The sequence below is a fragment of the Zosterops lateralis genome, assembly GCF_965231275.1.
Source record: "Zosterops lateralis genome assembly, chromosome: 3".
Classification (NCBI taxonomy): Eukaryota; Metazoa; Chordata; class Aves; order Passeriformes; family Zosteropidae; genus Zosterops; species Zosterops lateralis.
This window is the reverse complement of record NC_139764.1, coordinates 107,853,640-107,878,535: the sequence shown is the minus strand read 5'-3', so window position 1 is coordinate 107,878,535 and position 24,896 is coordinate 107,853,640. Positions and strand designations below refer to the sequence as shown.

General features: G+C 39.2%; 1 protein-coding gene and 1 long non-coding RNA gene across 3 annotated transcripts in view; one reads left to right on the top strand and one right to left on the bottom strand.

The window, feature by feature from the left end:
* Window positions 1-24,896, bottom strand: part of LOC310906932 — a 226,187-nt gene that overhangs the window by 155,418 nt on the left and 45,873 nt on the right. The gene's annotated exons all lie outside the window — the stretch shown is intronic.
* Window positions 1-24,896, top strand: part of CD2AP (CD2 associated protein) — a 76,766-nt gene that overhangs the window by 31,500 nt on the left and 20,370 nt on the right. For both annotated transcript variants that reach the window (XM_083857203.1, XM_083857204.1), the window contains 7 exons: window positions 6,763-6,916; window positions 10,480-10,580; window positions 13,978-14,098; window positions 16,384-16,568; window positions 19,483-19,591; window positions 23,004-23,095; window positions 24,644-24,748. In XM_083857203.1, coding sequence (XP_083713329.1) covers window positions 6,763-6,916; window positions 10,480-10,580; window positions 13,978-14,098; window positions 16,384-16,568; window positions 19,483-19,591; window positions 23,004-23,095; window positions 24,644-24,748 — 867 coding nt within the window. The remainder of the gene's footprint in view (window positions 1-6,762; window positions 6,917-10,479; window positions 10,581-13,977; window positions 14,099-16,383; window positions 16,569-19,482; window positions 19,592-23,003; window positions 23,096-24,643; window positions 24,749-24,896) is intronic.

Sequence of the window (24,896 nt, the reverse complement as noted above, 5' to 3'; positions counted from 1 at the left end):
CTTGCTTTCACTGATCTGCAGCACTATTTTGTGGCTGGTGGTTGACAGGACATTAACTGTTATTCTATAAAACAATTACAAGAAATAGAATTAAATTTTCATATATATGTATTAGCAAATATAATAGAGAAGAAATGCAATCAGCATTTTAAAATGGTTTTATCTGGCTATGAACATGGCAACACCATAAAATATTTTTAAGGTATTTCCAGAAGTATTTTAAAATGAACTTTTTTCTTAATTAAATGGTTGGGAAACATTTATATAAAAACCTGTGCTTCCTCTAGTTACTGCTGTTAATTTAGGATTCTTTGCTCTGCTGTTGGTAGACCTGGTGAGCTGACTGCTGAGCTTTCCTGCATTTGGGCTTTTGGGTTTTGTTTGAGGTGTCTTGTATTTTGCCAATATTAACAAGACTTCATTTCTGAATCTGTTCTGACACTTGCTTGGTGCAAAGTTTATATATACCCAATTCTCCATGACAAAATTGAATTATTTGTATATATAAAAACTATATAAATGTATTTTTATAATCTGTATCAAAATCTGAAACTTCAAGCCTGCTTCTACATTACCTCTCTGGAGCGTTCCTTATGTAGGAAGTTTCAGCTCTTTGTTCTTGACCTTCAAGTATCACAATTACCCAGTGACTCAGATTTTAGTCTGTAAATCTGCAGCAATTCAGTTAATTTTTTATGCTTCTGGGAGATCCCACTTACTCTACATGTTGCATCTTGTGAGAAAGAAGTAGTACTTTGCCTGATTGATGATTGTTTTCCTCCCACACAAGGAGACAGTATGATTGAAGGATCTATATTTAGCACAGATTATAACACATGTAAAAATGTTGGTAACTTGTTAAACCATGTTATGTGATGTGGGTGTGGTTAAATAGAAAGTAACAAGTCAGAGTATGAAGAGGCAAAGGCAAGGAGTGATGCTGCCTCAGTGCTGATCATGGGCCAGCACTTAAACCCAGCGATTCGCTGTTAAACATTCCCTACTTCACCCATAAATCAAGCCCCCAAAAATCAACCCATGACACGTGTTGCACTCTCCAGGAGGTAAATTGTCTTGCAAAACAAAGGTTATCCATCTTGTCTGTTCTTCACATGGTAGCTGGTTTCATCTTTAGGTGATGTGTTTGTATTTCCAAGAATAATGTTTAATCCTCTGCAGAGTCGGGGGCAGCCTCTGACCTCTCCCAGACAAGCTTTTCTTTTGGGAGGTGGGACCTACTCTGCTCTCCTGAATGCTCCAGGGAAGGAGCTCAGCAGCTTCTCAGCCATTTAGGTCCATGGATTTTCTTGATGTTTCCCTTTAGTTCATTTAAAGTAATGAGACGGATAGGAACAGCTGCACATTACTCATCTTTCTTTCCTTGCCTTTATTAAATATTTTGTCTCTGGGCACCTACATCGAGGATGTAAAATGAAAGGTTGTGAGATACCTAAGATTTAACTAGGTTTGACTAGAACTGTTAAGGCTGCCATGTGCCTGCCTGTCTGTTGCTGTTACTAAAACTGGAAATGTGGTTCCTAAATAATCAGTTATGTGAAGATTTTTCTGCTCCAGAAACTGATGTTTCATTGCTCTTGAACAGGTTATGGATGACAATGTCTCCTCTGTAGGCAGCTGTACAGATTGTTGTATGTATTTATATACAGTCACATTTCTATGTGGTTTTTTTTCAGGAATGGGATTTTGCAGGCTGTGAACTTGTATAAACAGAACTATTGCCTGCTTCCAGTTCCTTCCCATCCTCTAAAATGACAGGTCCAATTCTGAATTACTTATTTTCTACTCAGTAAAATATGAGTCATGGACTTAATTTGCCAGTCCATAGGTTCTTTATTGCTGTTCTGATGGGGAAGAAAAGAGACCAGATAATTGTATGTGTAGGCTCAGACATTCATCTTTGTGTATTCTTTATCTCAGCCTCTTTAGAGATTGAGACCATTATCTGCTGCTTGAGATCTTGCTTTAAAATGTACTCAGCCACTAAAAGTAATGCACATCATTTTTGCACAAACTGATGTTACAGTGGAATTAATATAAGTCTGAAGATGATTGTTCTTTGTATAATGGCATATATAGAAGGAGATGGCAGCTGAAGCTTTAATATTTATGCTTGAAGAATCTAGCCAAGGATTTAGATTTGCTGGATAATGAACTTCTCTGCGCCCTGTAATTCAGGAATAGACTTTGTATTTTTAACTCCTGGCCTTTCAGACACTCTGACCTGCTTTCTGCATTTCCACTGCCTGGCTGATTTGAGTGCTCTTGGCTTGTGGGGAGGATCCAGCTGTCCCTGCTGGGGCCATTGGGTGGGAGAGCAGCTGATGGAGGGAGGGGAGGCTGTTCCTGCTGCCTCAGAAGTAGGTCAGGAGCACCCGCTCATTTCAGCAGCATCATGAGGCTCTGCAGGCATTTACATGTGTTGCTTTTTTGTCTGCATACATGGAATAGTTACTGCATCACATATTGCTGCACTTAAAAGATTTTGAGATTTTTATTTGTAAACATACACATTTCCTTGAGGGTTTATTAAACTGTGACAGATGCAATTAAAGCAAAAACCGCCTTTTTTTTTTCTTTTTTTTTTTGGCTAGTTAAATTTATATACTTGTTTTTTGCCTGTCAGGTTGCAGTGAGTTTGTAAGTGTTGCAAAATACGCATTTAGTGGAGATTGTGAAAACTTCCAACCTTTATGACTGCTGCTGTAGTTCCCAGCAGAACAAGTGGGTGCTTGCTTCCCAGTAGAGTGTTTTATGCCAAGAGACAGTCTGTATTGACCTTGTACTGCCAAGTCATAAATTCATAAAATCTGTGCTGCTCATGGAAACACTGACAAGCCTTGAACTGCAGTGGACTGGCAGAATGAAAGTATTAAAATTTCCAGCTGCAGTTAATGTCAGATTTTCATTTTGGTTTTACTGGCTGGCAGCTGGCAGTGGCCTCACCTCGGAACAGGATGAAATGTCCTGGAGCTTTGTGTTGGTATTGTCACACCACTGATTCTCTCTGATCATTTGGATAGATGAGGCTGACTTCAAACCCACCAAAAACAAAGAAAGAAAACTGCCTTGTGAAACCCATGGACAGGAGTCTTGGCTATGTTCAGGTTGGATATGGTGGTACTTCAGAGGTGAGACTTGTGGGCAGTGTCATTTTCCAGCCATGGAAGTGCAAGTGAGCTGTTTGGAAGAGATGTAAGAATTACAGACACTTACTAATGTTATTAATGGGCCATGAATTACTGTTTGCATCAATGACTGTCAATTTTGAGATCTCCAATCTATCTTTGTGTAGAAATTACTTCTTTTATGGAAGGAGTCATAAGGATGATGCCCAGGGTGAAGCTGCTGGCAGGGGTGATGGGTGTGTGTGTCAGAGGATCCTGATGTGTGCATTTGAAAATGAATCTTGGAGCACTTCCCTGCTGTTAGAACACTGATGTGAACTACAGGGTTGTGGTGTAGTGGGCCGCATGCAGGTGTGGAGACCAGGGATTCTTGAATATATTTCAGTTTGGTTTAATTTTAATATGCTTTATAATGCCCCAAGGAAAGATAATTATTGTTGCAGTTCTTCTTTAACAACGAGAACAAAAAAACAGTTCTTGCTTTACATGAATGTCACAAAGGGTAGAGGGTTAAATATGAAAAAAGCAGTTGCTGGCCCATTTAGACATTGCTTACTGATGCCTTCTGTAGTTCTTTGTCAAAACCAGATTTATGCCTGGCTGCTGTGGCAGAACTCTCTTGTGTGGCTGTTTTTTCTCTCCTTGTTGCAAAGCAGCTCCATGTGATGCTCTAGTGCTGCTTTCTGTCACATAAAGTAAAACATCACTGTCAGCTCCGATTCAAACCTGACTGGTACCAGTCCCCTCCCCATGTCTGCTCATTGGAAATCCGATGGATTTGCAGCCTCTCTGCTCCTGTTTTTATCACAGTCACCCTGAAGTTCTCCTTGCATCCACTTTCCTTTATGGGTCTTGGATTAGGATGATTTCTGTTAACTGTGTATTGAAGTGTTCACAGCTTTCCTATACTGGCTGTGGTAGGAAGGTACAGAAAGTACCTCCCTGGTGCTACTGGACTCTCCACATCTGATCTTTTTGATGTCTGCTGAGGAAATTCTTCATCAGTAAATCTTCAGTCTTTGAATCAGGCAGCAAGATTACTTGCATGTTATGACTATACACAGAATTATTTTAGAGCCTGCTTTTTTAATGTAATTTCACTGTACTTCCTGCTAAAATATGCCACTGTCTTGTGTTAGACCCACAGTATTTTCTACCTGTCACTACTTCAAGCCTGGCAAGAAAGTAATTTGAACATTCCTCTCTTTGGTTTTGGCTCTTTGGTCTTTTGTAGTGGGCACTGCTTTTGTCTAAAATAATTTCCTATTATTTATAATCTATCCATTATTTTGCTGGATGCTGGACTTAAAAGCATATTGTCTGTTTAATTCAAATTATTGATTAGGGTGGTGCTTATTTCACACCATTTTCTAGCATTTGGAAGTGGTGTGTTGTGTTGGTTTTTGTTCTTTTTTCTTCTAATAAACATATTTTTAAAAGAAAAGAAAAAAAAAGTCATGTTTTTGACCAAACTGCCTGTGTGGGGCTTCCCCACTTCCATTTTGCGTCTCTGTGCTTTTTACAAAGGAATTGAAACAGCTGCTTCTGAAGTCTTGTGCAAAGTGCAGACCTTGGGAAGGAGCCTGGAGCTGACTTCTCACTGGGAAGTGTTACAGTTGAGGAACCTGGGGAAGCACTGCTTCCTGGAGCAGCTTGGAGATTTTAGGGCCTGTATAAATTGCATGGCAAAAAAAAAAAAAAAAAAAAAATCATAGTTTTAAAAATTCAGGGGCAGGCAGAAGCACTCTAGGCAAATTGCAAGTACCGGTGTGTTTTTAAGATGAGCAGAATGACCTTGTCAGCAAGGCAGCTAGAAAGGCCTTTTAGAGGTGACAAATTTAATTGCTTATGGTTTTATCAGACTTGTAAGTAACAGGCTAAAAAAACATCTGTGGGGCCGAGAATGACAATAAAGCTTTGAAATGTGAAATGTCTACTCAAATGGGAGGTAGACAGGATGCTGTGCTATTCAGGAGGGGTTAGGTTTTTTGTTTGTTTTGGGGTTTTTTGAATTTGTAAGATGGAATGGATCTAAGCTAAGATCTCCAGGGCAGAAGTCACTGTGGAGGAAGGAGAGTAACAGCAGGAACTATTCCACTGTTTTCTAAAAAGCCTTTTCTGTGTAATGTAGATGAGTGGGAGGAAAAATCCTGCTGTCTGCAGTCTGCTCTGTCTCTTTTGAGAAATAAGAAGATGCTTTGGTCTGTTTAACTTGGGGTTCATAGTGTGTTGGAAAGCATCAGTGGGTGTTCAGACCTGCTGAGTTTTCCAGCTGGACAGCTGCAAATAAGAAAACTGGGCTTTAATGGTCCAAAAAGCACCAGACAGACAGGTCCTAGGGAATATGTTTCTCATATTTTTGGCATTTTATCCATGTATGGGCTTTGTTGTCTTGAAGGTCTTGTTCAAGAGTTCACATGACCTGAGTAAGTGTATATATATGCCTTGCCAATTCTGTTTTCAAGTATTAAATATTTTATTGCAGCTACAGCTGCAATAACTCATGGAGTTAACCAGTGGCTACTGATGGTGGATACAAGAATTGTTCTGAAGTGGATCACAAAAAGCTGCAAGTACTTATGGGTGTGTGCATCCCCAAGGGTGCTGTGGAGGCAGACAGGACTGTGGGTGCAGAAGGGGATTAGAAAGCTCCAGCTGAAGGCACAGGAGGGAGAGGGGATGATCCATCTCCCTGATGGAACCTTTATGGTTGTTCTGGGAGTGTGGGAGGATCTGCAGGACCTCTAAAGAGCATCTGGGATTTTGGCTGCTGGAAGCTGTGTTCTGCAATAGATGGGCCATTGATCCGACTTAATGGGTTTGTTCTTGTGCAAAGTGATGATTTCCTTCTTTCAGAATATCTGTTCTCCAGTGGAATCCCATTTAATGAGCTGATGCAGTAGAGTAACTGTTGCTTTCTTTTTGTCAAGAACTGGTGATTTCTTCTTTATCTGCTTCTCAGTCTTGTTTGGCACAGTCAGTTTCAATGCTAACGTTCTAATTTAGAAAGTTAGGAGAGTTGGAGACATTAACCAGAAAAATGGTATCTCTGTTATTTTCCTCTTAGATTTTTCCCCTCCCTTGCTCCCACTCTGCTTCTTGGAGTTTCTTTTCTACTCAGATCTTTCAGCAGTGCAATTGCATCTCTTGTCTGTAAACGCCTTGGAGCTTTCTGGGGCAGAAATGACCACCTAATACAGTTTTAAGTACAAAAATATTTTAGTACCCTACCCTATAGTCTGTCATTGCAATAGTATTTATATTTTTAAAAATGTTTTCAAATATGAGCTGTTACGTAAAAGTTGTAATATGAGACTTCTGGGCTCAAAGTTCCTTTTCTGAGATTTAGAGTAGATGGCTAAAATGCAGCCCCTGTTTCTGATTTTTCTCAACATATTGCCTGTTTACTAACACAATTGTATGGAAAAGTAAAGTTTATTACAGCCTTGGGTATGTTTAGTTGTCAGATGAAGGGCATGATTTTTGAGTATAATATGTCATTATACCCCAGATGGTAAGTACCTGATATGTGTTAGTCTATGGAGCACTTGTTTAAAAGCACTGACCTCTTGGGTGATTTAAATGGCCTCTGAGTCTTTTAAATCTCTTGTTTCAGGAAGTTAAGAAGGATGTAGAGCCCAAGGATGATGCTGTGCCACTCAGGAGGGAGAAGTCTGGCAATGTAGCCAGCCTTGTGCAGCGTATGAGCAGCTATGGGCTTCCAGCAGGAGGATTTCAGCCTCATCCCCCGTCCAAAGGCTTCAAGAAGAGTATGTGGTCTTTCCAATTCCTTCAGTTGTTCATGCTGCTGATGTGCAATTTTTAAAAATAAACAAGGATTATTTAATGTATGACTTCGTTTTAAGGTTACATAGAAAACCAGAAATATAGGAGGAAAAACTGATTCAAAGACAAATTTTGCTCCTGTGTGTATAGGTAGAAAGCTTAAATGTAGCTTTTAACACCAGTAATAGGGATGAATTTTCATGTGAACAGGATTTAGACTCCTCTCAGATGTCAGAGTTCTGTAACTTCATGTGAACTATATGTGTGTTATCAGGTACCTTAATGGAGAGCTGCAGGCATGTTCATGATAATCAAAAATTTTCCTGTGGTCATTTTTTGAAACATGAGAACATCAAATTTTGCAACAAATTCCAGGCTTTGACAAGGAAACACTGTGTAGTTCAGATTCCTTCTGATAAACATGTTTCTGGTGTGAAGTAAGGGGGAGTTGTTGGTGTTAACAAAAAGTAGCAGTTTTCTTTTTATTGTAACAGTAATCCTCAGGATGGCCAGGAGTGTGTAGTACTGGTGGTGCTGTATCTGTGATTTTTATGTTATAGTGCCAGGTTTTATATCAAGGTGAGTAAAGCCTAGAGCAGAAAACTTGCCTTTCCCTCCATCCAGCAGATAGGCTTGTGATTTGTATTTGGACATACCAATCTCTTATAAGACACTGCTATAAATTACTGTGGCTTCCTCTGTCTTACAAGGTTTTGAAGGTATTTATAATTTAAGCTTACTTTTTAGAAAAGAATTCAGAACTTACTGGTTCTGGCATGTTTATGCTTTGAGGTTTTGCCTGTAAAAGAAAATAGTCGTCTTTTAAAACCACTAGTTGTCTTTTACCAATAGTTATCTTTTAAAACCACTAGTTGTCTTTTAAAAGCCTGAAATGGGACCTTTACAAATTTGTTGAGACTTTGTTCCAGGAAACTAAGGATTCAAAATCACTTTTTAGTGGCTCTGATCTGTGTGTGCATGTTGGTAACAGCATGTAGATGCCTGTCAAATGTTTACACAGCAGGGTTTGGAAAAATCCAACCTGAAGGACTAATGCTGTTCCTAAGTAAATACAGCCAGACTCTAAAAGGGAATTAATGTGATCCTTATGGGTCTTCCCAACTGGGGATCCTGTAGGATTCTGTGAACATGATCTGGTACCAGTTCAGCTCTCACCTGTGGTTTGGTCACCCTAACCCTGGAATGTTCCCAGATTTTCCGCGTCACATTCTTGTGCTGGTGGCTGTGGCCAGAGTAGAAGGTACAGCTTGGTCTCAAACTCTGCAAGGCTCTGGCTACTCTCATCCTCCTGGAGAAGTTCTCCTTCAAGCAGTTCCCTTTAGGCACGCAGCTGTTTACCTGGTGCAGTGACAGTCTGCATTTCCAATTCACTTGCTGTTCCCTTTTTCCTGGAAGAGTGTTCAAACAGCGCCTGCAGATCCTGTTTGCTCTGTGCCTGGGCAGTCACTTGCTTTCCAGAGCTTAGTTATCTTTGTGTTTCTGGTTTTTCATTTGCTGAAATGAAGTTTACAATGCCAAAAACAGAGTTAAGTTTCTTTCATGCAGCTCTCCCCACATTCAGGTGTTCCTGTGTCAGGTGGGTGGTAAGCTGCAGGCAGAATTCCTATCAGTTAAGATGTCTGCCTTTGTTCAGCAGAAGGAAAATACAGAAGGTGTGCTAAGTGACTGCAACAAAGAGCTAAATTTGGTTTACCCTGTACAAAACAAACAAAACCTGAAGCCAGACAAGTTATTTTGGAAAGGGACAGAAGTGCCTGCAGGCTGCCAGCCCAGCACATGAAGGTGGAGTGCTGTTTTCTGAAACGATCAGTTCCCTTCCTGGGTTATTCTAGGGATTTTCAAAAGTGAGAGGCAGTGCTTCCTAAACTGTCACTGGAAACAGACCTCAGAGGAGAGGGAGGTTTCTGGATGTGAAATGCATCCATGGGTTTCACCCCCACTTCCATTTAGATATAATTACACTATGAAAAAGGAACACTGAGATCAGATTTATACCAAATGGCAGTGAAATTTTAATTTGCCTTCTTTTGGTATCAGTTAATCTCCTACAAAGCAGAAGCCTTGAAAGCACTGCAGGAGGCAGTAAAGGCCATTGAACCATTTATTGTAATTACTCTTAACTGAACAATCCCTCTGGGCTCATGCATGAGTTCCAGTGGAGGTAAAAGCAGGGTGTATTATATGGGCAATTATGTGTTATTAGAAATAATCCATAAAGCTTCATATTTCTGGTTTATTTGTTTCTTGTATAGATAATATACCAGCATATAGAAAATTCTTGATTTGATGAGCCCTCTCTCTGAAATTTTAGATGCTGAATATTGCTCTGATGCCTGGCCTGTTTCGTGCTGAGGATGCTGGGTGTGGTTTTCTAAATGCCTTGCTCTGGACTTTGAACAGTGCTATACAAAGACAAGGATCAAGCTTGTATCTGTGTTTTGAAATGTTCTTACACAGCTAGTCTTAATTGCTGAAGCTTGAGTGTGAAAGGAGTACAAAGTATAAGAGAGAGCATGGAAATCACACAACTCCTGTAAGCTTAGGCTTTACCACTTCAAGCTTTTGATTTATATTTTCATTTAAACTGCAGCAGATTGTTTTTGAGGAGGATAAAGGAGCATGCATGGGTCATAGCTCAAGATAATTGTCTTCAGAAGCATGCTGGCTGCTCTGTTGTGGAAAAGGTCTGAGGGCATGGCCTCATGTTTGAAGGAGAAGTGCATAAACTGTCTGGGTGCAGCAGCAGCACTCCAGGATATATGCAGAGTAATTAGGCAGTGTGGATTCACACCACTGTGGCTGCAGGGCTTGGGTTGTCAGAAGCCACTTCAATGCTCTGCCCTCCCAGGATGTCATTTTGCCTTTTTGATGCCTGCAGAGCTTTAGTGATATGGGGCAAACAGCTAAAGACTGCACTTGATTTTAATCTTGCCTTTGTCAAAGGCTGCTAATTGACAGTTTGAATTACTAGATGCCATACTGGCACTGAGAAAAGGGAGAGATTTTTTTTTTAATTCACAGAAAAAAATGAGTTCAGATTTTGAACTATGAGCCCAGCAAATGTTGGCATTACCTCAGAGCTGTGGTTAGCAAGGTTCTTGTCAGAGTCCAGAAGGTCTGTGAGCACTCCAGTGTGGTGCATAAAAAAAGCTGTTCCTGCTTTCAGGATTCTTTAAGGAGTGGAGGCTCAAACTTGCACACTTTCTTCCAAAGTAGGTGCTAGCTGGCAGTGATTGCCATTCCAGCAGATTTTGGTTGGGAAATAGCTCGAGATATCACTGTAGTGGGGATTTACCTGACTTGCTTGTGTCAACATGCCTTTTATAGCAGGTTGATAATTAGTATAGTGTTCATTTGTCAAATCTATGACTCCCTAGCCTAAGGTGACCCAAGCAAACCACAACACCAGGATCAAAAGCTTCATAGCTTTTTGGGATGGTTTCTGGGTCTTCAGGAGCAGAGTGTGGTAGGAAAGACAAGTTCTCCTTGATGAGTGTCCTCACTTTTGGTGTTTCCCTTGAACCAGGGTCCAAGAAGCGGCAGTGCAAGGTGCTCTTCGACTACATCCCGCAGAACGAGGACGAGCTGGAGCTCAAGGTGGGGGATGTGATTGACATCATTGATGAGGTAAGCTGTTCTGCAGAGCTGCCCATTCATATGCTGACCACAGTCAAACCACTTTTTTGGCTGATTACTTGTGTTACAAGCATGTCAGGAAAATAGCATGGGAAGAAATATTTGATCATCACGGTAATAAATTGTGATCTGTTACACAGATTGATTTTTTGAAAGGGTTTTGCAGTTCTTTGGCCTTGTCTGTGTGATCCTTGGCTGTAGGATGTGGTAAAACTGTTGGACCACTTTCTTTAGGCTGACATACTCCAAACTGGTTGGTGAAAAACATTATTTGACTTGATTTGGCAGTTTCAAGCTCTCTTGTAAACTCCTGGAGTTGGAGTGGTGGTTTCTTATCTTTTCTTACCCAAGTGCTTCCTTGGTATGTGTTCCATTCAATAGCAGTGGTGGGAAGCTTGTATGTGTTGGAGGAGTGTCTCTTCCGAATGTGAGATCTGTCAGGGAAGCTGTGGAAAATATCAGAGTGATTGTGGAAGGAAACTTCATAGAATTGGGTGGAAAACTTCTGCACAGCAGCCTCTGACCTTCACTGGTGCCTTCTCTTCCTCCCTGAGGCTCTGAGGAAGGAGAGTGAAGCTTTCTTTCTAGCCATGTGTTATTGGTGGTGCTTTTTAAGTAGCTTTATGAGACTGTGTTTTTCATGTGCATGACCCTCTTTGGAAGAGAGTGCTAAACCTGACAGTTGCCAGGAAGATCTCTTCCATTTTCCTGGCAAGGAAAAGAACTATGCCCTTAGATGCATTTGCACTAATTCTTCCAGAATTTGATATCTGGGAGTAAACAGAGCAAGTGACTTGCAAAACCTGCTCACTATACTCAGTTTCATAAATACCTTTGTGCATGGGTGTTTTTAGAGGAGTGTTCCTGGGTAACCTCAGCAGTTTAATTTGTGGATGGTGCCTGCACTGGCAGTTGTGACTGGATGGTCCAGTGCAAGCATTCATGGGAGAGCACGTGCAGTGAACTGTTGTGGACATTTCTGTTTTGATTGCAAGTGTCAGCATCTGGAATTATTTGCAGATTATTATTTGGTGTTGTGTACCAGAGATGGCCAAGTAGCCAAAAAGAATAAAAAGATCAGAACATTTCCTCATCTGGTTTCTTAAGTGTGGCTTGTATTTTATTAAGATTTTTTTTGTTAGTTGCCATGCTTATTCCTTTCTTAAGGATTTGAAAATATGTTTTTGTAGTACCCAGTCTTTGCTACTTCTTTGAAAAAACTGTTAACAATTTTTTAGGGAAATGCTACTTGGTAGAAAGATTGCAGCTTAGTGTGATCACAGAGCTGTTTGCACAATGTTTTCATGGCGATGTAGAAAGGACCTGACAGGTGTAGACTGTGTCTGTCTGCTTCATGAAACTCTACTGATGGGACCAGAAATGTACAGAATGGTAGAAAATGTTGTCCACTGGTTGTGCAATATGCTGGGATAACTTGTCTTAGGTAACTTGTCCTCACTATGAAATGGTTTGCTTCTGTTTATTTATAAAAGGTGCTGTTTCTGTACATGCAGATGACTTGTAACTGTTACTTCAATGAAAGATCATTTGGTCACCTTTTTCTGTGGGGAAAATAAGGTAAAATCAGCTCCGTGAGGGGATCAGTTATTTGAGAATAATTCAATATTTAGCCCTTGAGTGTTTTTTGTAAATTGATTATACATGACACCGCTGATCACGAAATCAAAGGTGGAGGAAGATGAGTTTGGAAATTAAATGGTTGATATTGAAAAGAGCAGAAGTAACTTTTTGGGAAGAAAATTGTGCTGTGTGCTGGCTGAATCCACAGGGCTTTTTGTTTACAGAACGTCACGTGGGATTTACACATGAAGAACATGCACAGAGTGCACGTGATGACTGCACTGATGAAAACCTCTGTTTCTCCTTTTTATCTTCCCCTCTCTCCTGTCAGGAGCAGCACTAAATAACAGATTTATTTTTTGTGGTTTTATATTTTTAGTATTTGCATACTGTTTTTTCAAGCAAAATAAAATTTCATGTAACATCATTTGGGAAGTTTTTAGTAAAAAAACCCCCAAACCGGATTGGTAAAGCTGCTTATTTCAGCCTTCTTCCCCATTTTTTCTTTAAAAGTCTGAGTTTTTCATAGAGATAAGTTGATGGGATTCACACTGAGAAAAAGAGTTCTGGTGTGTGTACCAGGGCTGTACCTCCCTCTTGTGGAAATTGGATCATATGATAATATTTTGGAATGGAAGAGAGGGGTTATGAAATTGTCATCTGTGTTGCTGCTGCTAACAGATGTGCAGATGTTCTCCACCAGTGCATGCAGAACTTCTTTAGCCTGTGTCTTAATGTTGATAGGAGAAACCTTTTTTGGCAATACAGTTTGTGTGTAGTCAGGGGTTTATACAAAGGCAGGATGGTGAGAAGGGTGGAGTGAGTGTGCCCAAGACATTTTGGGTTTGTTCCTGAGTGCCTCTGAGTTGGCATCACTGTGCTTTGCTGTAAAGTGCTTTGCTGACCACATCTCTTGGCAGAACAGTAAATGGATGCTCAAATTGCTCTCTGTATCTTAAGTCCCTTTCTCGTGGCTCCTGTGTGGGTGGTGTGGGTGAGTCAAGGCATTTGTATTTTAGTTTTCTGCGATGTCTTCCATAAAGCCTGAGGTGCCAGAGCCTGGGCAGCACTTGCCCGTAATCTGTGCTTAAAATTTTTTTCAGAGGACCAGTCTCTGAACCATCCACAACAAAGCTGTGTTTTTGCACCAGGATGCCTTTAAAAACAACAGTGCTCTTTTCATTGCCTGTGTCTGCAGCTGCCAGGTTCTGCTTGGGCTGTGCTTGCCTGGAGGTGAGCTGGCGTTTAAAAACTGTGCCTGTGTGTCAGGCGTGGTGACCTACAAAGCCAGGCTAAAAAAAGAGAATGCAAACAGCTGCTGCTTGGTTTGCTTTTTTTTCTTTTCCTCTTGCTTATTTTTCTTAAAAACAGTTTTCCATCCCCAAAACGGGGCAACTTAAATAAAAGATTCTGAAAATTTATCTTAATTGTAGTTTTTAACTAGTACTCATTAGTTAAATAGACTGAATTTATTTAAGACATTTTGAAAAGAACAGTTTAATATTTTCTTGTTGTATTAAATGTTCTTATTCTGTCTAGAGAAAGTTGATGGACATTTTGCTGCTTTTCAGTATTAACTGGTGTGGGGCTAATCTCCTGTTCTAGGATCATTGTTGTTGTGATACAAGTAACATTAAATTGTTTTCTTGCTCTTCTTTTTGGCTAATGCTTCTATATCTTTTATAGGTTTCTTTGTAAAGAAATCATGATAATTTGAACTTTCCCCAAAGTTGGTTGTAGAGTTTATATGGAATTGATAGGAATTTCCTTTTACTCCACTGGTAATATGCTAAATATTTCTGTACAGGTAGAAGAAGGATGGTGGAGTGGAATACTGAATGGCAAAGCAGGGATGTTTCCTTCAAACTTTGTGAAAGAATTGGAATCAACGGATGATGGAGAAACACAGGATGCTCTGGATGACACAGGTAATGTTCTGTTTGTTGCAAACTCTTAGCAAAGTAATTTTTTGATTTCTGGTATAATTTGGAGTATTATGGTTAAAGTACAATGAAGTTGTAAAGAATTCAGTCTTCCTAAGAATGGTGTTTCAATTTTCTAGAAAGTGTTGATGCTGAGTATGAGGATATCTGTCTGCTCCCACTTCACTCATAATAAAATTGCAGTCAAGGTCTTAATCTTGCAAATAATGTGTGTTCTACGCTTTATCATTAGAAATTTTATCATATTCAAAGTTGATGTTTTTTAGAATTCGATATAAAATTATTTTTTCATTTAGTAACTTTTTTCAGTCTTATTCTCACAGACATAAGCTCTAAAACAGAAAATTTAAGTGTTCAACCAAGTCATTTGAGAATCAAAACAGGGTGGAGAATCTCAACTTAAAATGAGTCCAGGGGAAAAGACCCTTGATTCTTAGGGCTTAGATTATGTTTTAGTCTAACAGTAAGATGTTTAAGGCAGAATTTACATTTGGCTGTCCTTTTCTGGCCATGACTCTATTGCTGTGGCAGAAGCAGATGCTCTGTGGCTGAGCAGTAGCTGAGTGGTGCCAGGCAGGTTTGTGCTTTACAGGCACTTATTCTGTTCCCTCAAAAATGCACTTTAGAAACATTTCAGTCTATGAAGATCAGTTTGAAGGGAATTGTGATACGGTATTGCTGGATCAGGAATGGGTTTTTTGGAACATCATAACAGGAGTTAATTGATTTTTAAAAGACAGTGGTGCAATGTTCAAGGAAAACAGATTACTTTTTTTTTAACTTTGTGGTAAAGTGCATCCTCATTTACATGATGTCCAGTACTGATTGCTTCAAACAAAGGCTTGTTCAGACATAGGGAACTGCCTGGCTTGGAATTTTTGTTGGAAATAATGTAAATCGCAGTAGCATAAAACGAGTTTGACTTGGGCAGTCCCAAATAGCTCAGTGGCTTTTCCTTGGAGGAAAAGTTCCCTGACTTTAGTGGGGTCTGGTGCAGTGTATTTACAAATGGATATGTGTGGGTCTTAATTCCTGAATACTGAGATCAGTGACACTGCACAGTAATTTGATGTAATTGTATTTTCTCTCAGTACATAACGAGTTGATGTGTTCAGCCCCCCATCCCCCAGAGGTTGTATTTAATGCTCAGTACTTTCACAGTCAAGGTCTGAAGTAACTTTTGGTTCCCTCTTCACTCCTGGGAAACTGTAACTTCCTTTTTCACTACCTGTGGTCATTCAGAGGACTATGAGATGTTTATCTGTCCTATGAGATATCTGAGGGGGATATAACTGAATAAAGAGTGTCTGGTTAGACAAAAGGTGAGCAGCTGAAGTCAAGAGCAACTTAGCTTCACTGTACCATCAAAATACCTTAAATTTATGATAGAAGGAAGAGGCTTTAATCTTTATTGCAGTTCACAGGCCTGCATGGGCTGAAAAGAACTTGACTCAAAGGCTAAAAAGATGGAGACCATTTTGACTTTAGTTTATAAAAGCTGTCTGTTTTCACATGACTCTGTCCTGAAATTCTGCTTACAAAAATTACTTGCCTATGTATACTAATTTATGGGCTTTAACAGATCTGACCATAATTTAAAAAGTTGCAAAGCTCTTAGCAACATAATTAAGTTATTCTCTGAAACACATTTCTGGGGGATGGATAAATGCAGTCCCTTAAAGATTACAAGAATTGTGAATAGTTGAATTATCCAGCAGTGCCTAATTTCCAACAACTATATCTGGTTTGACTGTTTGGAGCATTTTGAGCAGTAGGAAAGTGTCACTTTGGCTCCTTGAGAGGCATCACTCTGCCACTGAAATGCACTGTGTTTTCCTCTGGTAGTTGAAACATGTTTGCATTCATTATGGACCTTTATTGATTATCACTTTCTCTGGCTGTAGAAGCTTTTAAATGCTGGACTAAAATGCCATTTTCAGAGTGTGCAAGCAGTATTCCATAAAACTAATGGAAAACATTGACATTAACAGGCTGTGGAGCCTGAGTGCTAATTGAAATAACAAGAATATTAATGAGCTGTTGATTTAGTTGCCAGAGTAATCAGGGCAAAACTGGTTTGATTTAAGTTGGTCTTACATTAAATATAAAATGAGAACAAATGTGAGCTGTTACAACTACAGTGGTGTTCCTAGAAAAGCTCTTTATCAAGAGCAGTGCACAAATCTGTGCTGCTCCTACTTTTTTCCCAGAAGAGCAAATAAATAATTTCAGCTTTTAAAATAGCTTTCCCTTTCCTATTTTATCTTCAGAGCCTGTTTTCAACAGTCCTACCTCACCTGTGACCTCTCCAGGAAATGGGGGTGAACCTGCATTGGGACCAGCACAGCCAAAGAAAATCCGAGGTGTTGGGTTTGGAGATATCTTTAAAGAAGGCTCAGTGAAACTTAAAACAAGATTATCCAGTAATGAATCAGAAGATAAAAAACAAGATAAGGTTTGTAGTAGTACATATTTTCTTTTGGGGTTTCCTTTAAAAATAATCTAGGAGAAGTCGAGTCTGACCATTATCCTCTCATAGGGCTCTTGCCTATAAAACAAAGTAAGTCCCCTCAAATTTGTTTCACAGTAGGTTGTATTTAACATTGATTCCAAAAGGTCTATTCAAATTAGAGACTGAAAACCAAGCTGATACATAAGTTTTCATTTCAGAGCCATGTGGTGAAAGCCACAATGACATCTCAAACACATCTGCACTGTGAGGTCTCTCATAATTCACCTTGTAACAGACTCTATGTATAGTCTGGGAGAAAATTAAGTCTTCCTATGCAAGTTAAACTTGTGTTTTAAAATAAGGAATGATCAATCTCATGACAAGAAAGGAAACTGGAAGCTTGGTCCTGAAAAACCTACTCTGACAGCATTCACATGAAGATGCAGTGATCACAGACTGCCACATCAAGGGGCAAAAGAGAGGAATGAGGAGAATCCATGTGACTTCACAGAATCACAGAAAGGTTTGAGTTGGAAGGGACCTCCAATGACCATCCAAGTCCAGCTCTCTGCCATGAGCACAGACATCTCCCACAAAACCAGGCTGCTTAAAGCCCCATCCAGTCTGGCCTTGAACAATTCCAAAGATGCTGTAACCACAACTTGTGTGGGCAACCTGTTCCCGCACCCACTTCCTCCACCATGAAGAACATCTCCCTCATCTCCCCTCTTTTCTTCCTAAGTCTCCCTCCCTTCAGTTTAAGTCATTAACTCAGTCCTGTCATTACAGACTTCAGTAAAAAGTCTCTCTCCATCTATATATCCATCTATATCTATATACTGAAAGGCTGCAGTAGGGTCTGCCAAGGACCTTCTTTCCTAAACACCACATTCTTTAGGAGGCAACATTCCCTGAGCTTTAAACAGAAGCCTTTGTCCATTTTTTATTTTTTGTGGGGTTATGGTCATTAATGCTGTTTTGGTGAGTGACTTGTTTTCCTCTGCCATGGTAATAATTGTAATGGTGTAGGGTGAAAAGTGAAGTGAGTTCCTGGGGGGAGGGAGGGTCAGAGGCTTCCTTGAATGTGTTTTCCCTCACTGCAATGCTCAGAGCAATGGCACGATGTGTGTAGTGTTTGTTTCTGGTCTGGTCAGAGCATCAGATGATTTGGAAAAGTTGCAAGTGTGTTGGCTTCCCTCTTGTCTACCTTGTCACTTGGGAATATCAAGAGCCTATCCAAACTTGTGCAATTAATATGAAGAGTCTACTCAGACCTTTTGAATTGTTCTATTTGACTGTGTATAAGCAATAAAATATGCTGGTGCTGTACAGTTTTGGTTGGCCTGTCTAGAAAGGTCTTGTAGATCATTTCTCATCAAGAGAGGAAATGCAGTGAGAAATCAGTTTGGCCTAGCTAATGTCAGAGAAATAAACATTTTAGTTTAGCACTTAATATTCCACTCACACTTGTTGCCAAAGTCATCCCAAAGGTGGACAGACCTACAGAACAGCATGGAGAGCCCAAGGCAGATAATTCTCATGAAACTCTTGTGAAAATAGATGGCTTCCTTGTATTTGTGCTTAACTAGCTTTGGGGTTAGCTGATGAAATGCTGGGAGACCACTGTGAGCCTTTTAAGACAGTAAAAAAAAAAAAGGCTGTGTAAAGGAGAGAGGGCTCTTTTCCCTTGGAAAATTCAGGTGGTTCAGCAGAGGAAGGCCGAGCACTGATGGATCCGAAGTGCCCAAGAGTGTGTGTGCTGCTGCAGGAGATTGTTCCAGCTCTTCCAGCATCCTGCCTGGGCTCAGGCTATTTATACCCTGTCTGCCTAAACTTCCTCTCTTACTCCTAATTGCATCTTATTTTGGAAGGGGAAAATGCAGAGGACTATTTCCATGCTGGAGGTGTTTAATCTCAGAGGAGGGTTATTTTAGTGCTTCCTTCATATACCATTCTGGAGAGAGTTAAATTGCATAGGTACTGCAGGAACATCCCAAGTGACTTTGGCTTCCTCTATGGTATGTCAGAGGCACCAAGCACCAGCATACAGGCATTGTCTGGCTCTAAGGAGAGTAAATCCAGTTTCTCTGACAGTAGAAGATCTGCAAAGTTGAACTGTAGATGAAAATGAGCAGAGTAACTAAACGTGGTGGGATTTTTGACATCTGTAATGCTGTTAGGGCTGCTAAGGTAATGTGACTAAGATCATATTCTGTGCTTGTTGCTCTTTGGGTGTGATGAAGTGGATGCACTGAAGCTGTCAGAATCTGCCTGGCAGCTCAGTAAGTTTCTGAGGGGAAAATTGAAATATTCTGTAATTTATTTTGGTTAGATGTTAACTCTTGTGGCAGTGCCTCTTTGTTTTTTCATTTAGGAGAAATCTCCAGTGAGAAGAACACTTAACCTGTTCTGTAGAAATTGCTCAGAGTGAAGGGAAGCTGGGATGAGTTTTCATGTTCTCTTTCATTTGTTTGAGTAGTTAAAAACTGCTTGTCTGAGGTGCTGTATGGCTGCTGAATATCTCTGCCTTATTCCAGTGCAAAGTAAGCCTGGCTAGTGGGTTACTCTGAGCAGAGCTGTTAAATGACTGCTGGAGGAGGCAATGTTCAGGCTAATGGGAGAGTAACACGTGGAATGGCTGAAATACAGTTGCTAAAGTATATTTGGCCATATCCTGAGACCAGCTTCCAGTTTGAAAGCTGTGCTCTGTCTTCAGTCTCTAGACAAACTCTAATTGCAGTGTCTGTAATGAAGTAAATACAGTAAGCTAAGTGCTTAGTGGGAAACCTCATTAAATCTCTTGAAGATGGTAATTTTCATCATCTCAGTTAATGAAAAATTCAGTGTGCTCTGTAGCCTAATCAAAAACAAAACTCTAAAGAATTTTTGTTCACAAAGTTCTTTTCCCTTCATACAGCCATTACCTAACCATCCCTCTGGAACAAAGTTAATTCATTTTCCCAGTATAACAAAAACTGAAAACACACCTGAAGTAATAAAACCAGAAGCTGAAAGTAAACCAAAAGGTAAGGCTGATGGCTATTTACATCTGTTATGTGGTAGTCCTTTCTTATGAAGTGTTTGGTTATCAAATTTTTTTTTGTGTTAAAATCTAAAATGTCTGCGTGTACTGGAGTTTTGTGTAATGTTCTGTACCTTTGAGGAGTTATGCAAGTGCAAAAAAGTCTAAAGGAATTTTTGCTTACATTTCTGTGTAAAAAGAATCAAAAACATTTGTAGGATTGTCTCTCAGAACAAAATAAGGCTGGAGTAGAAACTTCTATTGCTTTTAGTCCTTTTGCATTAATTTTCTGTTGACATGTGGAAAGGGATTTACTTTCTGCCTGGTTTTATTCTGATGGGATGGTGGAGACTGATTTCCATGGCACAATTTCTGTCCCCAAGTTACACAAGTTCCTTTTTAGGCTCAGGATTTTCTGTGGAGGTAGCAGCAAGCATCAGAAAGTTGGTGTTCATGTTGTGTTGAGTCTGTTCCCTTGATAATCTAGTTCCATTGTTGTTCTGTTTATACTGAGTTTTTATTTTTCTTTTTTTATTATCTCTTAAGAATTTATGACTTCATTTAGCTGCCAAATTGCACAGCTTTATCAAGAGAGATACTTTTAAGCAAACCCAAAACATCTTGTGGGAGTGTCAACCCCAGATGAAAAATTAACTTTGATTATGTGATGTGTAAACTGCTCATTTCCCCAGTTTCAGAGCAGACGTTTTGTCAACTTCTGTATTGTAATTTTAAATATATTTTTGTTTTATGTGGAAATATCTTATTTTAGTGTGTTGTTTTCTATGGAATGCATAATTTGCAGAAATAAGAAAACAGTGACATGTTGCTTTTAAACCATTCTTGTGCTCTAAGAACCAGCAAGACAATGTGCAACTCTGAGCATTTTGAAATTTGACTTGTCTAAAACTTTGCATAAAAATTAACTTAACTCTGCCTAGAAAAAATCCCAACATTCAATGCTGGGAAACACCCAAAATATTCAGTATTTAGCTCGTTTCATAGTTTCAGGTGCATCTCATGCTAAAAGTGAGGAAATTGGACTAATCCTGTAGCCATTCTGAGTCTCTTTCCCAGAGAAACAAATACATCAGAGAGGAACTTAAATATGACAGTAATAGAAGCTGTAGGAGAACATCAGTAGGTAATACCTCTAGACACCAGATAAGAACATCTTAAACCTTAGGAAGAAAGCTTGTTTTTCTTCCTTAGTGTTTTATTTAAATATTGACCATAGTGTAGTTTATGTGTCTCATCCTCAGTTTTGAGAGACCAGGTTTTCAAATAAACTGTGTTTCTCTGTTAGCAGATAAACACAGATCTCTGAAATGTTTAGGCTAGGGTGGCTTATTTTGCAGTGAAGTTCTTTTGGTTTTGAAAGCTTGTTTTGGCCTCTGGTGGAAGTATGTAAAAATATTTTCTTTAAAAAGTAAAATAATCATAATTTGACCCCTATTTCCCCCAGTTATGTTAGAATACAATATCTGTGATTCTTGCTACTCTATTGCTTGTCTTAAGACTTTGGAAAAAATTAACTTTAAACTAAGTTCTTTTAAAAATATTTACTGAAATTTAAATGCTGTAAAGTTAAACTGGAGTCTTAAAATTAACTACCAGGCAGAATACCAGGCTCACAAAATAAGATGCTGAAGGAGAAGTTGTACAAACTCATATCTGGGTTTCCTGGTGGTGCTGATGCTGCTGGGGTTCCCAGGCTGGCATGTGGAGACCTGGGCAGGGTGCAGGGCTCTCTTTCTCCAGCATCCCCTTCCTGGCACTGGCACAGGGTGAAGCATCCCCTTTCTGACACTGCTTTTTGTCTGCTCTGGGGCTGAGTCTGTGTGGGGAGGGGAAAAGTGCTTGGAGGAGGAGAGGAGGTAAAGGGTTATACTGGCCAACTCCCCAGGCAGTAAGGAAATGCATGTATTTTCACCAAATCAGGATGTAGTGGAATGTATTGCAGTCACTCATGACTACTGATAAAATCCTCATATTTGATAGATATTTGTAGCACACCTGTTGAAGTTTTATTTTAGAGTCAGTATGAATTTTGTGTTTTGGACCTCAATTTAAACATTCATCTCTTTGATGTGGTTCTTATGTTTCTGTAATTCTTCATGTCAGGCTATAGCTGAACATTTTTGATTACTAGATAAGACATCAAAATAATACAAGTACCTGAGATTGCTCATGTGGTTACATATCTATGAACATACATGTATCTCTATATATTATCTCTTTAAGCTTAGCATACTTTGGCATTTTAACATAGTGATTATCACTGGTTTTTATTTGAGAATACAATTTGTGCCTTTTTAAACTAAAGATGTGTATCTTGGTTAAACAAAACACAACAGCAGCAAAAAGGTTTGACTGCAACTGATTTATTTTCTTCCCACCCAGCAAAAGTTGTTATTAAGAATTGCAGATGTTTCTGTGATTCTGTGACTTGAAGGTGTGTTGCTCTGACTGGAGGGTGAAGCAGCTGCTCATTGTGGTGTCAGTGCCAAACAACTGATAAGTCATGGCAGCATCTAAAGAGTTCTTTTTGTTTGCTTCCTCTTTCTTAGTGTGTCAGACACAGAAATCCAACCTTTTTATCTGCTAAATTATTTTAAAAATCCTGGGGTTAAAAAGTCTGTTTATGTATCTTGGCCTTTTCTCATGGTTGTTTTTGTGCCAGCGTGGGAAAGGAAAACAAATCCTCTTGCTTTTTCTGTTGTTACTACAATTTTAAATGGATTAGTTTTGAACTATAGCAAATGGAAAGAAAAGAGTTATTCTTTCTGCTTTTTGCAGAAGAGGCTGTGGCTGAGTTGATGGCTCAGATGAGCTCTGGTTTCAGGTGCTTAGCCAAGGAATGCCTTTGCTAAGGTTACTTGGTATCACTGCACAATTACTGAAGTCTGCTGCTTGAAATTTCTGTAGTTGTACATGTTAATAGAGGATGTCACTTGGAAACAAGTGCCTGTATTTAATTAGAATTGCAAATTTGAAATTTAGATCAATTTTGAGAAAATACATAGAAACTCTAATAAGCTTAAAACCATTTTTGTGTAAAGTAGCTCAAAATTGAATGTATAAATGCTGTGGGGGGTTAGATGGGCTATTACAATTTTAACTGTTGTACTTTTAATGCCTCTTTTCTCCCTCTAAAATGAGAGAGCTTGAATTAAGTTGCTATTGTGAAAAAAATATTTTGGGGCTTATGCTTCTCAAAGATTTATTTCCTTTGCTCAATAAATATATAATCTTATTTTTCCTGTGATTTGAACATTCAGAAAACAGTTTCAGGTGGCTAGTCTATAAGGAAAGTGTGATTATAGTGTGTATTTCTCAGCTTTTAGGCTAAGTGAGCTGTTAAAATGAATGTTACTACTCATGGTATCTAGATTAATTGTGCTCCTCTGTTCCAGCCAAGGAATATTGCAGGACAATATTTTCCTATGATGGCTCAAATGATGAACTCAGCTTTAAAGAAGGAGAGATCATTCAAATAATCAGTAAGGTAAGAAAGTTTGGTCTGCTCTCACCATGTGTATGCCTGTGGTGAGTTTTGTACAGGGAGGTTGTGTATGAATTGAGAACAAGGAGGGTCTTGGAGTAGATGTTCTTGTAGACTTGATTTCTCTCATGTGAAAGTCAACTCTTTGCTTCTGCACTTGATGGAGATACAGGTGACTTCAAAGATGATTCCAGAGTGGGAGGTTATCTTGGAATCCTCAAAGGCCAGTGGGATCAGTGGACACTCAGCTCCAAATGCCTTTTCAGTGAGGAAATGGGAAAAGCTTTGCAAACAGCTCCTTTTTCAGAAATAGTTCTTTTTCCCTGGTGATTCAGAATAACCAGACAAATTAGTGATACTTTCTGTCTGTAAGAGAAACATGATTTTTTAGTTGAATGTTCTTATTTGTGTTGAATTCAGAAAGCACCTTTTTGATAGATCATTTTGTTGCAGAAATGGTTCTAAATAGAAAATAAACCTACCTTACTTCATTTCCCTGCACTATTCTGCAGTCTTTTGTTAGTTTGTATACTTGCTATATTAAGGAATAATGATTTTCCTAAAAAGTGGAAGATTTCATCTTCAACTTTCACTCAGTTGCAGAAGGAACCTTAACACATTTTAAAAATTTTAGTTTTATGGAATTAAATAATTTATATTATGAGCATCTTTGATCATAACTACAGTCGAAAAGAGTAGTTATGGAAGTCCCTCTTGTAAACACAGCAACCCTTGCCCCCATCTCCCTCAATCTCTTGCCTCTGTCTTTTTAAACCAATTTACCCCAAGCACACACTGCTGGTCCAAAGTGGAGCTAAGAAGAGTTGTCCAGACTGAGTGGCCTCCCTGCCCATGGCTGGAATTTTGAACTAGATAATTTTTCAGGTCCCTTCCAACCCAAATCATTGTGGGTTTCTGTGGTTTTTTTGGATCTGAGGCACAGAGGAAAGCTATTTTTTATGCTGGTGTAAAGTATAACACCATATTTTCTGTTATGGACAAAGGCCTGGATCCACTAACATCATGTAATGGATTTCTCTGCCACTGAATTCATTATCCAATATTTTATTTTCTTTTGTTGTATTATGGTTATTTTTTTCTCTCAGTGGGGTATATTCTTTGCTTCTTCACCCTTTTCAGACCAGTGGAGCTGATCCATCACATCAGAATCACTTTTATTAGTAGAATTGTGCGTCATGCCAATAACATTTGAAGTATTTACTGAATAACTTGCTGGTCAAGGAACCTGAGAAGCTCAAATGTTGTGTGTTAGGTCTTAAGTGGGTTTATGTACTTCCCTTCCCTTTGCAGATCTTATCCTTATACCCTTATCTTACATGATGTAATATAATTTAATCCTGCATTTTAGAAAACAAATAAAAACTGACCAAACCTGATGTGATGTGTAGCTGTTTCCCCTTGTTAAATTGGCCAGTTTCAGACCAAGCAATTGCTTTATGTTGTGTGTGAAAGGGAAGGAGTTGTTGTGTAACTGTATCTGTTCTGGGGAAGAAGTAAATATTGGTTGAAGTGACCTGTTGTTTGTTTTAGGACACTGGAGAGCCAGGCTGGTGGAGAGGAGAGCTCAATGGTAAAGAAGGAGTCTTCCCAGATAACTTTGCTGTTCAAATACAAGAGTCTGATAAAGACTTCCCTGTAAGTTCTTACACCTATTGTTTAGTATCACAAGAAACTGTTGATGAAAATGCAGAGAATAAAAGAGGTCATAGCACATTATGCTGCTTAAAATATTACAGTTGTGGCAGTTTTAACTTTATCTCGACCTAGTTGTATAAAAGAAGAA